Below are 18,091 nucleotides of genomic sequence, written 5' to 3' on the forward strand. Positions count from 1 at the left end.
AAATGAAAAGGATTGGTCTGGTTTGGTTTTTGGTTTTCTTTGTCTTCTGTTGTCACCCAGTTAGTTATCCTGAGGCAGTGACTCTGGCCCTACTTTGATCTCTTTTTTGCTCCCAAGGGATCTTTAAAAAAAGCAAAAACAAAAACTCAACCCCATCTTCTTGGCTATTATTTCCCACAGGACTTTCCTCATGCTGGTGCTTTGACTTTCCTGACACTGTTTTTTCATTTCCTGGAACATCTTTTTGTCTTCACTCCCTGCCCTTGACTGCCATCTTTTGTATGTATGTCTAAGACCCTGATGTGGTCTCTTGAGTGTTCTTTGTTCACATTAGACTTTTTTACATGCCTTCTGATTATTTGGACTGATCTTTCCTTGAACTCAACCATCTTTTTTTTTAAGTTTTTATTTAAACCAGTGGGGTTAAGGTATCTTAGTTCGGATTTGAACTCAGGTCCTCCTGACTCCAGGACCAGTGCTCTATCCACTGTGCCACCTAGCTGCCCCTCAACCATCTTTTTCTCAATGCATTTACTTCTGCTGGACCTTCCTCAACTCTCCACCTGTTGAAATCCTATCTATTTTTCAAGACTTAGTTTAAATGAGAAGGCATTTTAAACCCGAATAGAGCTCATTATCTTTCCCCCTAAATCTCCCTCCTATCTCCAGCTATATTACTATAGAAGGCAACACCATTCTCCCCATCCCTCAGGTTCACAAACTAGGGGGTCATCCTGGACTTCTCACTCTCTCTAATCCCACTACCCTCCATCCATGCTGTTGCCAAGGCCTGTTGATTTTGTAGCATCTCTTCAATACACACCCTTCTCTCCCTCTGATACTGCCGCCATCCCAGGGCAGTTTCTTATGCCCTCACATCTGAACTATTGCAGTAATCTGCTGGTGGGTCTGCTCATTCCAGGTCTCTTCCTACTCCTACTCCAATCTGTCCTCCATTGGGCCACTAATGTGATTTTTCTAAAGCACAAGTCTGACAATGTCACTCCTACACTCAATAAATAGCAGTGGCTCCCTATTGCCTTCAGAATCAAATGCAAAATGCTCTGTTTGGCATTCAAAACCCTTCATAACCTATCCCCCTCCTACTTTTCAGTTTCCTTCCGCTTTACAACACATATTCTTCTATCCAATGATGCTGGACTCCTGATTGTTCCATTCATGAAACATCTCAGATCTGGGCATTTTCTCTGCCTGTCCTGAACACACTCCCAACTACTGACCACCCTTGCTTCCTTTAAGTTCCAGCTAAAATCTCATCTTCTACAGGGAGCCTTCCCCAACCTCTCAATTCCAGTGACGTTCCTCTGTTAGTTGTTTTCTGTTTCTACTGTATTGGGTAGATAGAATGCTAGGCCTTCAGTCAAGATGTAAGTTCTTATCTGACCTCAGAAACTTATTAACTGTGTGGGCAAATTATTTCACCCTTTTGGCCTCAGTTTCCTTATTTGTAAAATGAGCTGAAGAAGGAAATGGCAGAACCACTTCAATCTCTTTGCCAAGAAGGCCTCCAGTGGGCTCACAAAAAGTAGGACCTGACTAAATAACAACAAATTTTTCCCACATACAGGTTTTTGTATAATTTGTATATTGTTATCTCAGAGATAAACACAATTTCCTAGCATACAGTTGAAGCTTAAACTTAATGAATATTTACTGATTGATTTGTTATCATCAGCATCACCATCAAGTGTTTACTTAGCACTTATTCTGTGCCAAGCCCTAGGGATATAAAGAAACTGGGCTCTTGCCTCAAGAAGCTCACTATCTAATGGAGGAGTTAATTCAGTCTTATCTGACTCTCTGTGACCCTATTTGAAATTTTCTTGGCAAAGAGAGTGAAGTGGTTTTGCCATTTCCTTCTATATCTCATTTTACAGATGGAGAAACTGAGGCAAGCAGCATTAAGTGACTTGCCCAGGGTTACATAGCTAGTAAGTGTATGAGACCAGATTTCAACTCAAGAATATGTGTCTTCCTGACTCAAGGTTGGGTACTCAATCCACTGTGCCACCTCTCTGTCCCTAATGGGGGAAATAACATGTAAATAATCAGGTCTTTACAAAATATATGCAGAATAATGAGAGATAATCCTAGAGGGAGGACACTGGTGGGGATGAGATAGGGTAGAGAAAGGTCTATTGCAGAAAGTGGAATTTGAGCTGAGTCTTGAAGGAACGAGGGAGGACAGACTTACATGTGCTGAGGCAAAGGAAAGTGAGCTGAACCAGGAGGTTATACACAAACACAGCAACATTGTGCAGTGATCAACTATGATAGACTTAGCTCTTCTCAGTGATCAAGAACAATTCCAAAAGACTCATGATAGAAAAAGCCATCCACATCCAGAGAGAGAGAGAGAGAGAGAGAGAGAGAGAGAGAGAGAGAGAGAGAGAGAGCTATGAAGTTTGAATGCAAATTGAAGCAGATTATTTTAATTTTTTTGTTTTTTGTGGCTTTTCCTTTTTGTTCTGTTTCTTCTTTCACAATATGACTAATGTAGAAATATGTTTACATGATAGCACATTTTTAACTCAGGAGATTGCTTGCCATTTTGGGGAGGAGGGATGGGAGGGAGAGAGGGGGATGGGAAAGATGGAAATAGCAAAAAATTTGAAACTCAAAACCTTATTAAAATGAATGTTGAAAATTAGCTTCACATGTAATTAAAAAAATAAAATGCTATTAAAAAACCAACCAGGTAAACCTCGAGGGGAGATGACTAGCACCCTAATTAGTGGGCATAGCCAGTGAAATGGCCTATAGTTGGGACATAAAGCTTCTTTTACTGCCCTGCATCCTGAAATATCTTTTTCTTGCACCTTCCCTCTCCATGAATTAATAAGCTTTTAAGTGGTGCCAGTTATGGACTAGGTGCTATCCTAGGTCCTAGGGCTGCAAATGGATACAGTAAAACAATTCCTACTTGCAAAGAGCTTACTTTCTAATGGGAGAAGATAAGTGTTTTGACAAAAAAATAAATACCGAGAATTACTGCTGAGTTAAATACAGGGTAGTTTGGAAGGAGGGTGCAAGCAGTTGGAGGCATGTGAAACAGTTAGCAATATATTTTCCTTTTCTTCTCCAGATACCAAAACATTAAAAGAGTTATACAGCCTTAGCAAGCTGTCAGTAAATTATTGATTGAAAGAATTCACGAATTAGTTCTCTTTTCTTTAGTGAGATAGGGAGAGTTTATGACTTAGTTGTAGCTACTAATAATTAACGTATCCTTCATATGGGGAGGATGCCCTGGACCTCAGCAAGTCGATATGTTCTTAGAATTGTGCCCCCTAGGAGAGGGAGACAAAGAATTGGGTCTGGAGCCAAAAAGATCTGGGTTCAAATTAGGGTTTAGAAATGTAGTAGCTGAGTGATTTGGGGTAAATCACTTAACCACTGTTTGCCTCAGTTTCCCTGATCATAAAATTGTGATGATAGCACTTAGCTTCCAAGTTGTCAGAAGGATCATTTGAGCAGATATTTGAAAAAGTGCTTTAACTTTATGTAAATGCTTCCTCCTTTCCCTTCCTGGGCTGTTTCTACTCTCTTCATGTGGGGCCAAGAATTATGTTCACCTGATGGATGATGGTATATTTGATTCAGCCTTTGTCTGAGGCAGGGGTTCAGTCCATAGCTGGGATACTTGCTTAGTCTGAAGCCAGTCTTAGGAACTTGACTGCAGTGGTTTATTCTAACCTGGGCAAAATAAGCACCATTATGTGACTAGAATAGGGGATTTTTCTGTCTCTAGACTCAGTGTGGTTGGTATCATTGTATGATAAGGGCTAAGGCTGAGTCTGTAGTTCAGATAATAGGATTATAGATTTAGAAGGGACCTTTAGAGGTCATTTATTCCATCCCCTCACTTTACAGATTAGTCAGATGGCCTAGCTGACAGAACCTGAGTTCAGATTCCCATTTCAGACACTCATTAGTGTAGTGATTTTTAACCCCTTCATGCCTCAGATTTCTTATCTAAGAATGGGCATATTAAGAGCATGTACCTTAAAAGGTTCTTGGGAGGTTCAAATGAGATAACATACATAGAGTGCTTTACAAAGTTTAAGGTTCTACCCCCATTTTACAGATGAGGAAACTGAGGCTAAGAGAGGTAAATGAATTGTTGAAAGTTGCACAGCTATTAAGAATAGCTCTTAATCTTGTGTCTGATGTAAATAATCATAAAATCTTAGATCTGAAGTGGGAAAGGACCTCAGAGGTCATCTAGTCAAATCCCCTTGGTTTTGCAGATGAAAAAATAGAGACCAATAAAAACTAAAATTTTCTATAAGGTCATTTGGGTAGTAAGTAAATAGTACCAGGTTTGTATCTAGGTTTTCTTTACATCAACTTCAGTATTCTTTCTTTTTGTATCTCTTCATCTGAGGTTCAGTGTGTTCTCTGGGAAGGACATCAGCCTGTGTCTGAGGTTAGGACTTGGTTAAGGTCTGATTGGGCTCATTCTGTTTCTGGCATTAGGAATCTGCCTGTGTCTGAGATTTGGCCTTCATCTATGGTTCAGGTAGGTAGGATGCCAGTTTGAAGTCTAGATGGGCAGGAATACAGTTGTGGAAGGTATCATACTATCCACAACTTAGAGATTAGATTTAGCATTAGAGCCTGGTCTACCTTCAGATTAGGAAAATCTTTGCCCCAGTGACTAAGGCTCCTTCAGGAACCAGGGTCCAGTTAGATTTTTAAGGGATTTGATTTTATATGACCCAGGCAGAGAAAATTTGTTTATTTTATTTTTCAATTGGTATGGGATGGATGAGACTGTAGAAGGATCCCAGATCCATGCCTTTGACTTTGACAGCACCATGCTCAGACCATTGCCTCTGATCTCTGATTTAAACTGGACTGGCAGATATCATCAGTAAAAAGATAAGAGCAAGATGCAAGAATCTTGACTCTCAAGTTTACTTGAAATCCAGGCTCCAAGTTCTCTTTCTGGATTCCCTAGCCTTCCTCTTTCCCCGTCCTCTCCTCTTCACTTATCTGAGTTGGAGTCCCAAAGCAGTTCCTTTCCCTCAAATGGGGAGGGGCCAATCCAGAGGTCAACTACCACTGACCACCTGGGCAAACTGCCCAGGCTCTGTTCTGGCTTTTTGTTAACTGCTTTCAGAGGGCGAAGGGGGCATGGGAAAGAAAGCAGCAGCTTCTCTGGAAAGTCCTGAATCTTGGCTATCATGAGATCCTTCCGGGAGAAGAGATCCTGACTGTCCATTCTGTCTCCTTGGGTGTCCGAGTCCTTTTCTTCTTCCCTCTCAACAAAAGCTTTGGGTGTCTCCTATTTCTCTTTCATCCAACAGTCTCTTTCCTTTCAAGGTTCTGATCTCTACCTTGTTCTTACTTTCCAACTTCGCTCATCACCCTTTTGCTTCCCCACTCTTGTTACCGTGCTGCTATTCCGTACAAATAACACACCATCTCCTACCTCCATGACTTTGAACTGTTTGTCCTCCAAAATCAAGTCCCTCCTCCTCCTGCCCCTAGGGATCCTTCACTGCTTTCAAAACTCATCTGAAAGGCCCCCTTCTCTACAAGGCCTTTCCTAATCTCCCCCCACTCTCAACTCTCTGCCCATCACCAATGGTTATTGCTTCCTAAACATACAGTTTTTGTAAATTTGTAAATCCATTTTATGGATGAAGAGATACTATTTATTTTTCCCATGTTGTTTGCTGCATGCATATATGCTTTCCAAGGGAAGGGACTCATTTCCTGCCCCCCTCCTCATCTTTGTGACCTCAATTTCTTTTTTTTTTGTCTTTGTAACCTCAGTGTTTCACACAGGGATGTGGGACCTGAAGTAAGGACTTGGTAAACCTTTTGAGTTGCTCTTAGGGAATTGGTCATGGAAAGCATGAGGACCTGGAATTCTATATAATTGGGTGAGAAGAGAATTTGACCCAGTCAGGGAAGCTGAACCCTGCCCATGGAGGCCTGGGCTGAGCAGCATCCCAGATATTCTCACCCTATGTGTGGGGAAGGTGAACAGTAGCCCATTGTTCTGGGCACCCTGAGATTTTCAACCGTGCCATAGAAGTGAATTCCAGTCCTTGTCCTTTGCCATGGGTATGTGACTGTGTGATCTCTAACCTTTCTGGTGTCCACTGACTGCCTTGTTGATTCTTCGGTGATGAACTGTATCCCTCTGCTCCTCCCTAGACTCAGCGATGGCGCAGCGAGAACTTTGAGAGACCAGTGGACTTGGAGGGATCTGGGGACGATGACTCTTTTCCAGACGATGAGCTAGATGATCACTATTCAGGCTCTGGCTCTGGCTGTAAGTTTATCACCTCCCTCCCCCTCTTCCTCCTCCTCTTCCTTTCCTCTTCTTCCCCTCCTCTTCTCTTTCTTTCCTCATCCTCATTTTCCTTTTCTTATCCTCATTCTCCTTTCCTCTTCCTCTCCTCTTCTTCCTCCTCTTTTCCTCCTGCTCCTTTTTCTTTCCTCTTCCTCCCATTTTTCTTCTTTTCTTTTTCTCTTTCTCTTCCTCCTTTTCCTCCTCCTTTCCTCCTCCTCTTCTTCTTCATCCTGGCCTGTCTAGGAAACTTCTGGCATCTGGCTATGTCTCCTCAACCAATAGGCATATTTGCTGATGCCTAGGATTGTGGTAGGTGCTTTGAGGGATGCTGAGAGCCTCACTTGAGCCTTCCTGTAGCCCTGTGAGCCAGTTATCAGTCCCATTTTTCATATGAGGAAAGTGGAAATATATATATATATATATATATATATATATATATATATATATATATATATATATATATATATATATATATATATATATAAAGGTAAAGTGATTTCAAAACTGATAGGAAGCATAGCTGAGTGTTTTTTACAAATATCTTGTTTGGTCCTTACAACACTGGTTGTTGTTCAGTCCTTTTTCAGTTGTGTCTGACTCTTTAGGATTCCATTTCTTTCTTAAGCTCATTTTACAGATGAGGAAACCAAGGCAGTCAAGGTAAAGTGACTTGCCCAGGGTTACACGACTTAGTAGTGCCTGAGAACAGATTTGGACTCAGGTTCTCCTGACCCCAGGCCTGGCACTTTCTACACTATGGTACCCTGCAGCTGCCCATTAATGTACTATTATTATCCTCATTTTGCACTTGAGGAATCTGAGGCTGAAAGAGAAGTGACTGGACCTGGGTGACCCAGCTGGTGAGTGTCTAAGTTTGGATGTGGCCTTAGGTCACTCCCAAGCCCAGCACCAGCTAGATGTCCACTCTTACAGTGTTATTGGTTTGGCAGGCACTGAGTCTGGAGCTCCATGTATAGTTCTTATATCCCTTCTCTTGGAGCTTAGATTCTAGGTGAAGAAAAATACTGTACTTGCAAGGTTGAGGTGCCTGGGTCCCCAAGAAGGATGCGGAGGGTTCCTGAGGAGGGTGACTTCACTGGGGCAGTCAAGGAATACTTTCTGGAAGAGGTGACAGTCTGGTTTGGGATAGATGGGGTGAATTCAGATAGGCAGAGAGGAGGGAGCATATCCTTCTCAGGAAGGCATTATCAGCTCCTCAGCCTGGTGGTGACTTGGGGAAAGGCCATCTTCCCTTCTCTTTCATATTATCAAAAGGGAGACTGAATTGAAAGATGAATGAGAAAATGCCAACCCTTTCTGTTTCCCATGCCCCAATCAAACCACTGCTCCCACTAACTCTGCAATCTCCCCCTTTTTTTCTTTTAGACTTTGAGCAAGAGTCTGGGATTGAGAAGGCTGTGCGGCTAAGTACCAGTGTAGCTGTTGCCCTTTCTACCACACCAGCTGTGTTGCCCACCAGTGCCATCCAGCCCATGGGCACCCCTTTTGAGATGCAGCCGTCAGAGAGTCCCACCCCTAAACCTGCCACCACTGTTTTGGCAGTGACCAAGGTGGCAGCTGTCCCCACCTTTGCGGCTACTGCTGCCACCATGGCCCCAGCCACGGAGGCCCCAGCCACGGAGACTCCGGCTGAAGCCACTGTGGCCCCAGCTGTAGCGACCGCTGCTACTGCTACCACCAACAGCATCCCGACTACCGTCAGCATCCCCACATACCCCCCATCTACAATCAGCATGCCCGTTTCTCAGACAGCAGCCTTCCCTAAGCTCCTGCCTCCTCCCCCAGCAACAGTGGAAGCCACAGTTCAGGCCACGGTTCAGGCCACAGCCCAGGCCACAGCTCCTGCCACCCTCACCCTCTCTGCAGTGGCTTCTGACCTGGACACAGAGACATCCACCCCAAAGTTGGTGGTTACTGCCACGCCAAGCACCTTGCCGAAACCAGAAACCTCTCAACCTCCAGGTGTCTTTGAGAAGAGCACTGTTGCCCTGGGATCTGATGCCCTCGTGCCCACTGAAGTGCCACAGGTGGGAGAGTAGGGTTGGGGTAGAGATCAGGGGAGAAATAGGGATTTAGAAAAAGGGGATGAGCAAAAGGCTCTTATTGGGAAGGCAGTGCTGATTTGGAAAATAAGGTAAGGATGCTGATATCTCCATAGCCTCTTCTGTTGGGGGAGGGCTCATGCCAGACCCCATCAGGGACCCTAACAAACGTTTGCTGTTGTCTGCAATGCATTCAGTGCCTGCCCCCCCCCCACATACACACAGCCACCACAGCTCAGATAGGCCCCCCTGAGTCTTCTTTGGTGCATTTCCTCCATTGCACTCTCCCCTTTTCCTCCACCCCCCTCCTCCTGTCCTTTTCTTCTTTCATTGAATTTGGTTCAAATCCCAGCTTTTTAAGTTACTACTCTTGTGACTTGGGGCAAGTTACCCAGCCTCTCCAGGGTCCTCTTCAGGGTCCCCCAATTCTTCATGACTCCTAGTCTATGATCCTGCTTTTCCATCTCTTGTCCCGTTCCCTCTTTTGACTTCTTTTTCTTTCAAAATGAATCATTTTTTTACATAAGAATTCCCTTTTCACTAAATCTCCTAAAAAGAGTCTTTTTTTCAAGATAATTAGTGTCAAACAAAACATCACCCCATCACATACCCCTTTTTTCCCTCCTTTTGTTCCTCTCTTCCTCTTTTTCTGACTGTTTTCTCCTCTTCATCCCCTTCCTTATTCTTTCCTCTCTGTTGTGGGGTTGGCAGGGAGGGGAAACTTGTGCTTCCTGATTGGGGGTGGGGATGAAGGTGAGAGCTGGGGGAAGGACAGAGCCTTAAAGTAACCCTGTGGGGGCCCTGCCCACACTTCTTCCTTTCTGTTTTCCATCCCTGCAGACCCCTACCCCAGAGGCCTCACTGGCTACAAACCGGGAAGTGGAGGCAGAGGTCCCATTCCCCAGTGGAGACTCAGAGTCCCCAGAGGAGGGGATCACCCAGCCAGAGCTGGACAATGAAGTGGTGGCAGTGGGTGAAAAGACCACCACATCATCAGCAGGAGTAAGGCCCAAGAAGGAACAGTCTGGGCCAGACCTGTTTGATAACACCATCGACTTGGGCAACTCAGCGGCCCAGTTGCCTCAGAAGAATATCCTTGAGAGGAAGGAAGTGTTAGTAGGTAAGGCCCAGTTAAAGCCAGGGGAGGAGGAGATGGGGCATAGGGATGGGAGGGGGGAAAGGAAGGAGGGATGGAGTTCCCGTGTTCCTAGCACCTAAGTATTTCACTCACCCATTTATTTATTCTTTCATTCATTCACTCACTGATATTGTTCCCTTTTCTCCCAGGGGATCCTCACTAACCTAGGCTTCAGGTGGTCCCTCTTTAAACCACGGGGTCCTTATTCCACTTGGGGAGAGGGTAGAGTTGACCTCATCCTGCTTCCCAGTCCTTGCTTCCTGACTGTTCACCCTTCACTCCAACCTCCAAGGCCCCTGTCCTAAGCCTGCTCCTTCATTCTTTCCTGCAGCGGTGATTGTGGGTGGGGTGGTCGGAGCCCTCTTTGCTGCATTTCTGGTCACCCTCCTCATCTACCGTATGAAGAAGAAGGATGAAGGGAGCTACACCTTGGAGGAGCCAAAGCAGGCCAGCGTCACGTACCAGAAGCCCGACAAACAGGAGGAATTCTATGCTTAGAAGGACCTGTGCCTCCTCTTCTTCCCCTCCCCTTCCTCTCCCCTTCTTCCTTTTTGCTTATCTCTTGGACAGAACTGAGTTTTTTGAATCCCTCTGTCTCACTGGACCCGAGTTACTGCTGGTGCAGGGGGACATTGGCCACAAACCCTTGTGCCCTCCCTGTGGCAGGTAGGGCAGGACCTTGGAGAGGGGGCAGCCAATTTCCCTGCTTCCATCTACAGAACTTGGATTCCCAACCCCAGCTCCCACTTAACTCCCAGAGGAGCTCTCGTCAGCACCCCTTCCCCCTTTTCAGGCCTGAGCAGTGGCCAATCAGGTGGGGGGACTCCAGAGACTTTGGGCCAGATTCCTATCTGTGAGAAAAGTTAAAAGACAAAACTTTCTTTGGTTGATAAATGAGGGGGCAAGACTTGGGAATCCCTTTCTCCTCTCCCTTGGGCTCTCAATGACCTTCTCATCAGAACTAGGAGTTTTCTCCTGGTCTGGCAGCGGGGCACCTTTTTATCATGGGGCCTTGAACTCTTATCTTAGTGGTTTAGGGACCCATGACAACCATTGCCAACTCTTAGGCAGGATGTCTTTTGACCATGGCAAGTTAGCCCTGTGGACTGTGCTGGATTGAAGGTGAAGGGAGGAAAGAGAGGAACAGGGAGAGAGAGTCTGAGTGGAAGAGGGGAGATAGTGGGAGAGGGGAGTGAGTTGGGGAGCCTGGAGGTTCCCCACCCTCCCTTGCCCCTTCGTCCTGCTCCTGGGACTCTCTCAGCCCAAACCTTGAGTTACCTTCCAGTGCCAACCAGCATCAGGGTTAACAAGTGTGAGACTTTGCCAAGAGTGCCTGAGAGTGGCTGACCAAGCCTTCTCCAGAGGAAGGGGACATGGGACATTCCTTCTCCCCTTCCCCCGTCTCCCTTGCTGGACTGGCACAGACTCTCTCTGGCGAGGGTGGGGGGAGTGTCTGGACAGACATGCCATTCGAGACACAGCAGCCACCCAGGGGGTAGGGTTTGTCAGACGTGACTGTCACAATCAGCCACATTTATCACTCACACCACCCAGCATGCAGACGGTCATGGCCCAGGGGCCAGGATCTCCCACACTCCAGTCATTGGCATCCCCTGAGTCAGAATCACCAGCCACATGTTCTCAGATGCTTAAGCAAGCAGCTGGGGAAGCTTTTTTGAAAAGACAAGATGAGAAGTGGGGAGTGGGAAAGCTGCTTTTCCTGAAGGCTCTGTTGCCTGCCTTCCAGCCCTCCCTGCCTTTGCAGATTATTTGTCCCTTCCCTGGATACCTGGAGCCGGGGGGAGGAGCTAGGGGGAAGAGCCGGGATGGATGGTGGGATGGGATAATAGTCTGACACGTCCAGCTTTAGGGATGATTCTGTGAATTTGGAAAGGAAGGGAACACTCCTGGTTGGACCCAGGAACCAGACGCCAAAGGCCTGCTTTCTGTGGTGAAGTTGTTTGGGTGTTTCCAATCCGCCAATTCCAGACTCCCTCCTTTATAGACTGGGGATTGTCCCAGGAAGGGCATGGAAATGGGGAAGGAAGGACTTTCACTGAAACTGAGTGACTTCCCAGGAATGGCCTCAGGTCCTTGACCTTCTACGTGAAACTGGCTCCCACCATATTGCCCAGTTCGTGGGCCTATGTATCTGCCAACTCTCGGAAGCCACTTAGTGCCTGCCTGGATAGAGTCATGAGCATCCCCTAACTCTGCCCAGCCCTCCTGCCTATTGCGGAGCATATAGACACTGGCCTTCCCCTTTGGGATCCTCTGTGGGGAAATTTGATCTTTCCAAGCCCTTTGGTACCTTTTTCCCATAGGGTGCCCAGGAGCCAGTTGTAAGGTCCCTGCCCCAGGACTTGTTGGTTGGTGGAGATTCTACAGCCAGCAAGCCCCCTGTCTTATGGGCTCCACTCTTCCTTGTACTTGCCCAGGCATCTTCATACTCTTAGATCTTGTTTGTAACTATGGGAGTGGGTACCACGTTCATAGGCAAAGCCTGGCCCATACAGTTTGTATCTTCTGCCTCCTTGAGAGATCTGAGGAAGCCACAATTTCTTGGGAGCATCTGCCATTGGAGGCCTCTGTACCTGGACCCTTGGCCTCCCAGGGAGCCACCCAATGCTGACAGTCAAGAAACTGGAATAGCATCGTCACCTGTGGGCCTCATGCTGAAACCAGTCTGTTCTAGATGGATGCACTCTCCTTCGGAGGCATGGAGCCTTTTTCAGTCTGTCTCAAACTTGGGGGAGGGTGATTTTCATTGGGGGAGGAGGGGCTGAAAGGGATTCCAGGGATAGAATCCTGGTTTTTGAACTGTTTACTTTCCATCCCCACTCCTAATATCCCACTTATCTCATTCCCCTTACTTTGTCAACTCCTTCCAGCCAAAAGACAGAGAGTCAGGATATTCCCTTGGTGAATTTTTGAAGTGTGCAAATGGGGAATGGGGAGATGCTTGTAGCATCTGGGGAAATTGAAGAGCAGGGAGAACATTCCAGGTTGAGGGCTGGATGGAAGCCTGAGTTGATGGACTAGATTCCAGGAGAGTGGTATGGAAGGGTCTCAAGATGTTGGTCCCTGCTGCTTCATCTCTTCCTCTAAGTTCCTCTCAGTAACTTCATTTCAGTTATATTCAAGGCCTCCTGGCTTCTCTCAGATACTCACCTTATTCCATCAGTTTTCTTCCCCCAACCACTCACTTGTAGGGCCATGGGCAATAAGGAAAGGAGACTCAAGATTGGCAGGCCTTGAAGAAAGATCTAGGGTCACCTCCAGGTAGGAGCAGTAGGAGCTCACTGGAGTATCGGAGCACAGCTGGGGAAAAGTGGGTTCCCAAGAGGGTGGAGGGACAGGGGATAGGGTTGCCTGAATGACAGCCGATCTCTTTTTGAGTCCCCGTACTAGTCACTCTTTCCTGGACTTCATCTTTGGTCCCTATAGTTGTCATATCACCATTGACTCCCAAGACTGAATTGACATGGCCTCATGGCCCAGTGTTTGGGGGGGTTAGGAATGGGAAAGAAATGTGAGGAGTAAAAATGAGATATTGATACTCCTAGAAAACTGGTGGGGAGAGGGGGCAAGCTATCTGTCAGTGTTCCTTCCCTGGGATCTCCCCTTCCTTTATCTGACTATGAGAATGATATGAATGTCACAGTGTCTGTCCTGTTTGAATGAATCACCCTATACCTTGTCCCCATTTCTAGGCAGGGACTTGGCTTAGGGAGAATCACTTGGGAGTGGGGAGGGTGGGAGTAGCTATTGGCAGCTGGTTGCCAGAGTGAGTTATGTCTATAATGAGGGCAGTCTAACCAAATGGGAGAGCATATAGAGGGGCTGGAAGAAACCCTCAAGGAGTTGTGTCATTGGCTCTTCAGCCTTGGTTCCCTCAATCTCAGGAACAACACTCCCTGAGGTGATCTTTGATGACCCATTTCTCCAACTTCAGGGGGGTCCTTAGAAACTGATAGGAATGGTCCCTAGTGGAGTGCCCAGCAGAAAAGGGAAGATGGAAGAGAAAACCAATTGGATTGGGGAGCCTTGTGGGTCAATTGGTGTTGGATTCAGGGCCTGAAAGATGCTGAAAGGATGGGTTGGGAGGGCTGCCAGGAAGCAGACTTTCCCATCCCCATTAGACTCAATAATTAGCAAGGCAACTGCTGGAGAAAGTTGCCTTCTGGGATGTCCCTCTCCATTTTCAAGATGGCACCTTTCTGTTTCAGGGCATCTCTTTCACAATTTCAGGACAAAAATTCCTCTGCTTTCTATATCCCCTTCCTCCTCTCCCATTTATGGGGCAGTGACCCCAGGCTGCTCTCCTTGTACATAGGAATTGAAGAAGCCTGTATAGATTTACAAATAGCAAAATCGCCAAAAGACCTGGGGATTGAGGATTTCAGGGTACATGGCCCAGTCTTGAGAGCTTCTAAAAGTTCTAGGTTCTGGTGCACCCTGAAGAAGCCTCTTGGGCTGGAGCTGGCACCATGGTCCTCCTCCCCAAATAGTAAATGCATGTAAATATTTTTAACAGGAACTGTGTCTCATACAGCAGACCCTCTTTGGGGGTTCTCTCCCTAAAGAACCACCTTTGAACCTGGGGCTTGGAGGAGCAATTATCTCTGCATCCAGGTGAAAGAAAAGGGAGAGCAGAAACCCTCTACCCCCACCATATCTATATCCTTACCACTGAACCTGTTAACTGTTTTTGTCCTGAGTTTATGGCCAAAACTTTTAAATGACAAGGGAGAAAGAGACCAACTGAACCTTCCCCCATTATGTAGAGGGGAACTAGTCCAAACCCTGGGCTCATGGCCCAATCCTGTAATGGTACCATTATTATTATTTTTTAATTCTTTCTGTGTTGTGCCCATTTATAAGAGGAAATAAAATTGTCATTGAAAGGATGCTCCCTGGCTGGGAGTGGGGTGAGCATCAGAATCATTTCTTCAGGCCTTGACCTCACATCATCTTGCCAGTCTACCCAGAAGCCACCTCCACGTGCCTCAATTCCTCCTCCTAAGGCAACACCCAGGGACCACCAGCGCTCTTTTAGAGGAGCCTAAAGAAAAAATAAAAGGGAAATTAATTGTACCCTGAGAACCATTAGGGTTCCACAACCATTTATTAAGCACTGATTTATTACGTAATACTCTTTAACTTCTGGGGGGAGAAAAAAGATTAGAACACTCCTTTTCATGGAGTTTAAGAATATTGGGGGGGGGGACTTTGACACCAACTAGAATATAAAACTTGAAAGGGAAGTGAGGAAAAGCTTTTGTTCAACTAGGGAGATCAAGGAAGGCTTCATGGAAATGACAGTAGAATAGAGGTTTTAAAGAATGTTTAGAAGAATGAGGAAACAATCCCAGAAAGGTGATGAAGTGACTTGCTTGAGGTCACATGGGCATGGAATAGCAGAGCCAGGATTTTAAGTCTTGTTCTTTCCACTATGTAACATTGCTTCTACAATGAACGGCTCATTACCACCATGGTGACAATTGAAGCAAAAAAATCTGAAATGTCTTGCTTGGCCTCCATCTCCCTAAGTGACGGTGGAGAATGTGGGCAGGAGATGTGAAGTATCACATTTAGAAGCTTTTTCTTTTATAAACTAATGCTTATGTACAACCTTTGTTTAGTGACCAAAATCTTGGTACTCTATAAAGTAACCTATTCATTGAGATTGAGAAGCAGTGTATTATAAGGGAAAGAAAGGGCACCAAATTTTAGGCACAGGCCAGACTTGAATTCAGATCCTGGTTCTGATACTAGCTATGTGACCCTGGGCAAATCACTTAAATTCACTGAGCCTCTATGAAGTGGGGATAATCGTATGTGCTGAATAATGCTTTGTAAACCTAAAAGAGCTATATAAATACAGGTTATTAAGCAAACATATTAATCTTGCTATAAATAAACTAGAAGATATAATAAGATAGATACAGTAACTAGTAGAATGGCTTGTAGGTTCTTGAAGAGCTAAATAAAGGCATTGATTTCACAGAATCCTTGGTCATCTCACTTTGCAATGCTTATGATTAGAATCGGCAAACCAACAGTGGTGAAGAGAATTGCTGCTTATGGACCACCATATGTTTCAGGGGATGAAGAAAGCTCTATGAAGAAACTGTTGAGGTCCTTTCAACAGTTGACTTCAGTGCAAAGATGGGCGCAGGGGAGAATGCTAGAAATAATGTCAAGAACGTTGGTTTGAGGTCAAAGAATAAAGGAAGGGAAAACATAGATTATTCAGAAGCCCAGCAGCATGTCATGAATATTTTTCTTAGGAGAGTTGAAAGGAGTTAAATATGATGAGCACCAAGCTTCATCTATCTCTCTCTCTCTCTCTCTCTCTCTCTCTCTCTCTCTCTCTCTCTCTCTCTCTCTCTCTCTCTCTCATACACACACATAAATGAAGCTATTGGGTATAACTTAGGAGACATCTACACAGGGAACTTTTACTTACAAGATGTGAGTCATTTCAAGATCAATTGGATAATACAAAGTTCAGAATCAAAAATGATTAATGAGAAGACATGAATTTGCAGAAGTTCTGATCTGATCTTTTTACTCAAGTCATTGGTTCTAAAAGAGTTGGAAATTGTCAAAAAACATGGACTGACTGCTGTTCCTTAGGTTTTAACTAAAGCAAAAGTCACATGAAGTGGATGAAGGACTCAAGAAACTACCTTAGCTGGAAGACTTGTAGGCAAGAACTCTGACTATAAAGTGCAATTGCATTTACAAACCATTGAAGGACCATAAGCAATGTCAACCCAAGACACATGTAGAAGCAGTTAATGGAGAAAGATTTATTGAGAATTTGGTTTTAGATTGAGTTAAATTGTATATTCTGAGAGGTTTCAAGAATTAAAGCAGGAAGGAGATCAATAAATAGATGTCAACAGATATGCCTTCATTTGTCCATCCATATCCTCATTAATGATAAGTGTGGGAACACTACTTTTGGACTTCACTGTGCGTAATTGTACTCTCTGAAGAAATAATAATGACATTTTAAAAACAAGATGAATGGCTGATATGATCAAATACAATACAGAATAAAGCTGTATTTTAGACAGCATAATTTTAAAGACTCTTGGGGGAAAGGAGGGGCACATTCCAAAAGTGGAAAGCTCATAGGCAGTCTTTTATTTCCTTCTCCCCCAAAACAATTAAGGAATTATAAGCATTGCCCTATTTATCTGCTTTCTCATGTATAAAATATATAAAAATGATAATTGTACATGCACTGAGAGTAGCTTTAGTGAAAGTGTTAGAAAGAAATAGGATTTTGAGGGGTAGCTGATTTTTAACAGGCATATCACACCTAAACCCACACAGTTAAATGGGTAGAGAACATAATATACTGGCCTTTATTTCTGATTTCAAGGGAATTTGACTCAGCAAAGCAAAACAAAACATAAAACAAATCATCCTTAAAGATCCCCCTCAAATCAGATTTTCCCCAGGAATATGTTAAAAACATGCATGATCCTAGAGTAGAAAACATATAGCATTCCATGGTCTCATTAAACAATATTGGGTGCCCCTTAGATATTTGTGGAGTATAGAGCATGTTTAGGGAATTCTGATTCATGGTGAGATTCTCTTAATGCTCCTATTTGTAGATTTTATTATACTAATCACATTGAGTTCTGAAATACTAGAACATCTCAAATGAGAGTCACATATTTTTAAGAGTTAAATAACCCTCCAGACTTATATGTAAAGGGGATGAAAAATGTCACCCAGATTGAAAAATAGGTTGGTTGTTGAGTTAGTATATCAGTGTCCTCCTTCCTTCCTTCCTTCCTTCCTTCCTTCCTTCCTTCCTTCCTTCCTTCCTTCCTTCCTTCCTTCCTTCCTTCCTTCCTCCTTTTCTCCCTCTCTCCCTCTCTGTCTATTTCTGTCTTTCCTATGAGCAATGAGGTGGATCCATAATTGTATAGGAGGAAGACATTAGACTGGATCCCATTTGGGAACTTAAGCAATATTCCTGATAACCCCAAGCTACTTGTATCACCTCCTCCAAATATTTTTAACACCAAGAGTAAGATGTGATTGTTCAACATGTAATCCACAATCTCAGGAGAATCCAAGTTGTAGGTATCCAAAGGAAAGATGTGAATGGATGGAAATTAGTAGTAGCATCTTGCCAGTGGTGAGTTGCATATAGAAAGTCATTGATAACATCAAGGACATAGGGATACGCATTGAGACAGGTTTAAAACAAAGACAATCATGCTGAACTGGTATGTGTGAATCAGAAAAAAGGAAAGGATTCATCCAATGATGTATTTATGAACAAAAGATGAGCTAGAATTACATAGTATGAAATACTGAAGGGCTGTCACACTGTTAAAGTCATAGATAATCAGAGTTTAGTGGGTCCCGTGACAACTTTGTGAACTAGGTAGTGTAAGAGGGGAGACAATGTGGATGTATAGAATCAGATTAGTTCAAATCCCTGATTTTGCCACTAATCAGTCATTGGAGTGAGTCACGTAATCTTACCAAGTCTTAATTTTCATATACATAGAATGGGAATAA

At 44.6% G+C, this 18,091-nt stretch overlaps 1 protein-coding gene across 2 annotated transcripts in view; it reads left to right on the top strand.

Moving 5' to 3' along the window:
- SDC3 (syndecan 3) overlaps positions 1-15,945 on the top strand; it is a 69,980-nt gene extending 54,035 nt beyond the window's left edge. For both annotated transcript variants that reach the window (XM_074217888.1, XM_074217889.1), the window contains 4 exons: positions 6,193-6,310; positions 7,718-8,379; positions 9,235-9,514; positions 9,864-15,945. In XM_074217888.1, coding sequence (XP_074073989.1) covers positions 6,193-6,310; positions 7,718-8,379; positions 9,235-9,514; positions 9,864-10,030 — 1,227 coding nt within the window. In that variant the 3' untranslated portion in view covers positions 10,031-15,945. The remainder of the gene's footprint in view (positions 1-6,192; positions 6,311-7,717; positions 8,380-9,234; positions 9,515-9,863) is intronic.
- Positions 15,946-18,091: the final 2,146 nt, after the last annotated feature.

This window comes from Macrotis lagotis, chromosome 1, assembly GCF_037893015.1.
Source record: "Macrotis lagotis isolate mMagLag1 chromosome 1, bilby.v1.9.chrom.fasta, whole genome shotgun sequence".
NCBI lineage: Eukaryota > Metazoa > Chordata > Mammalia > Peramelemorphia > Peramelidae > Macrotis > Macrotis lagotis.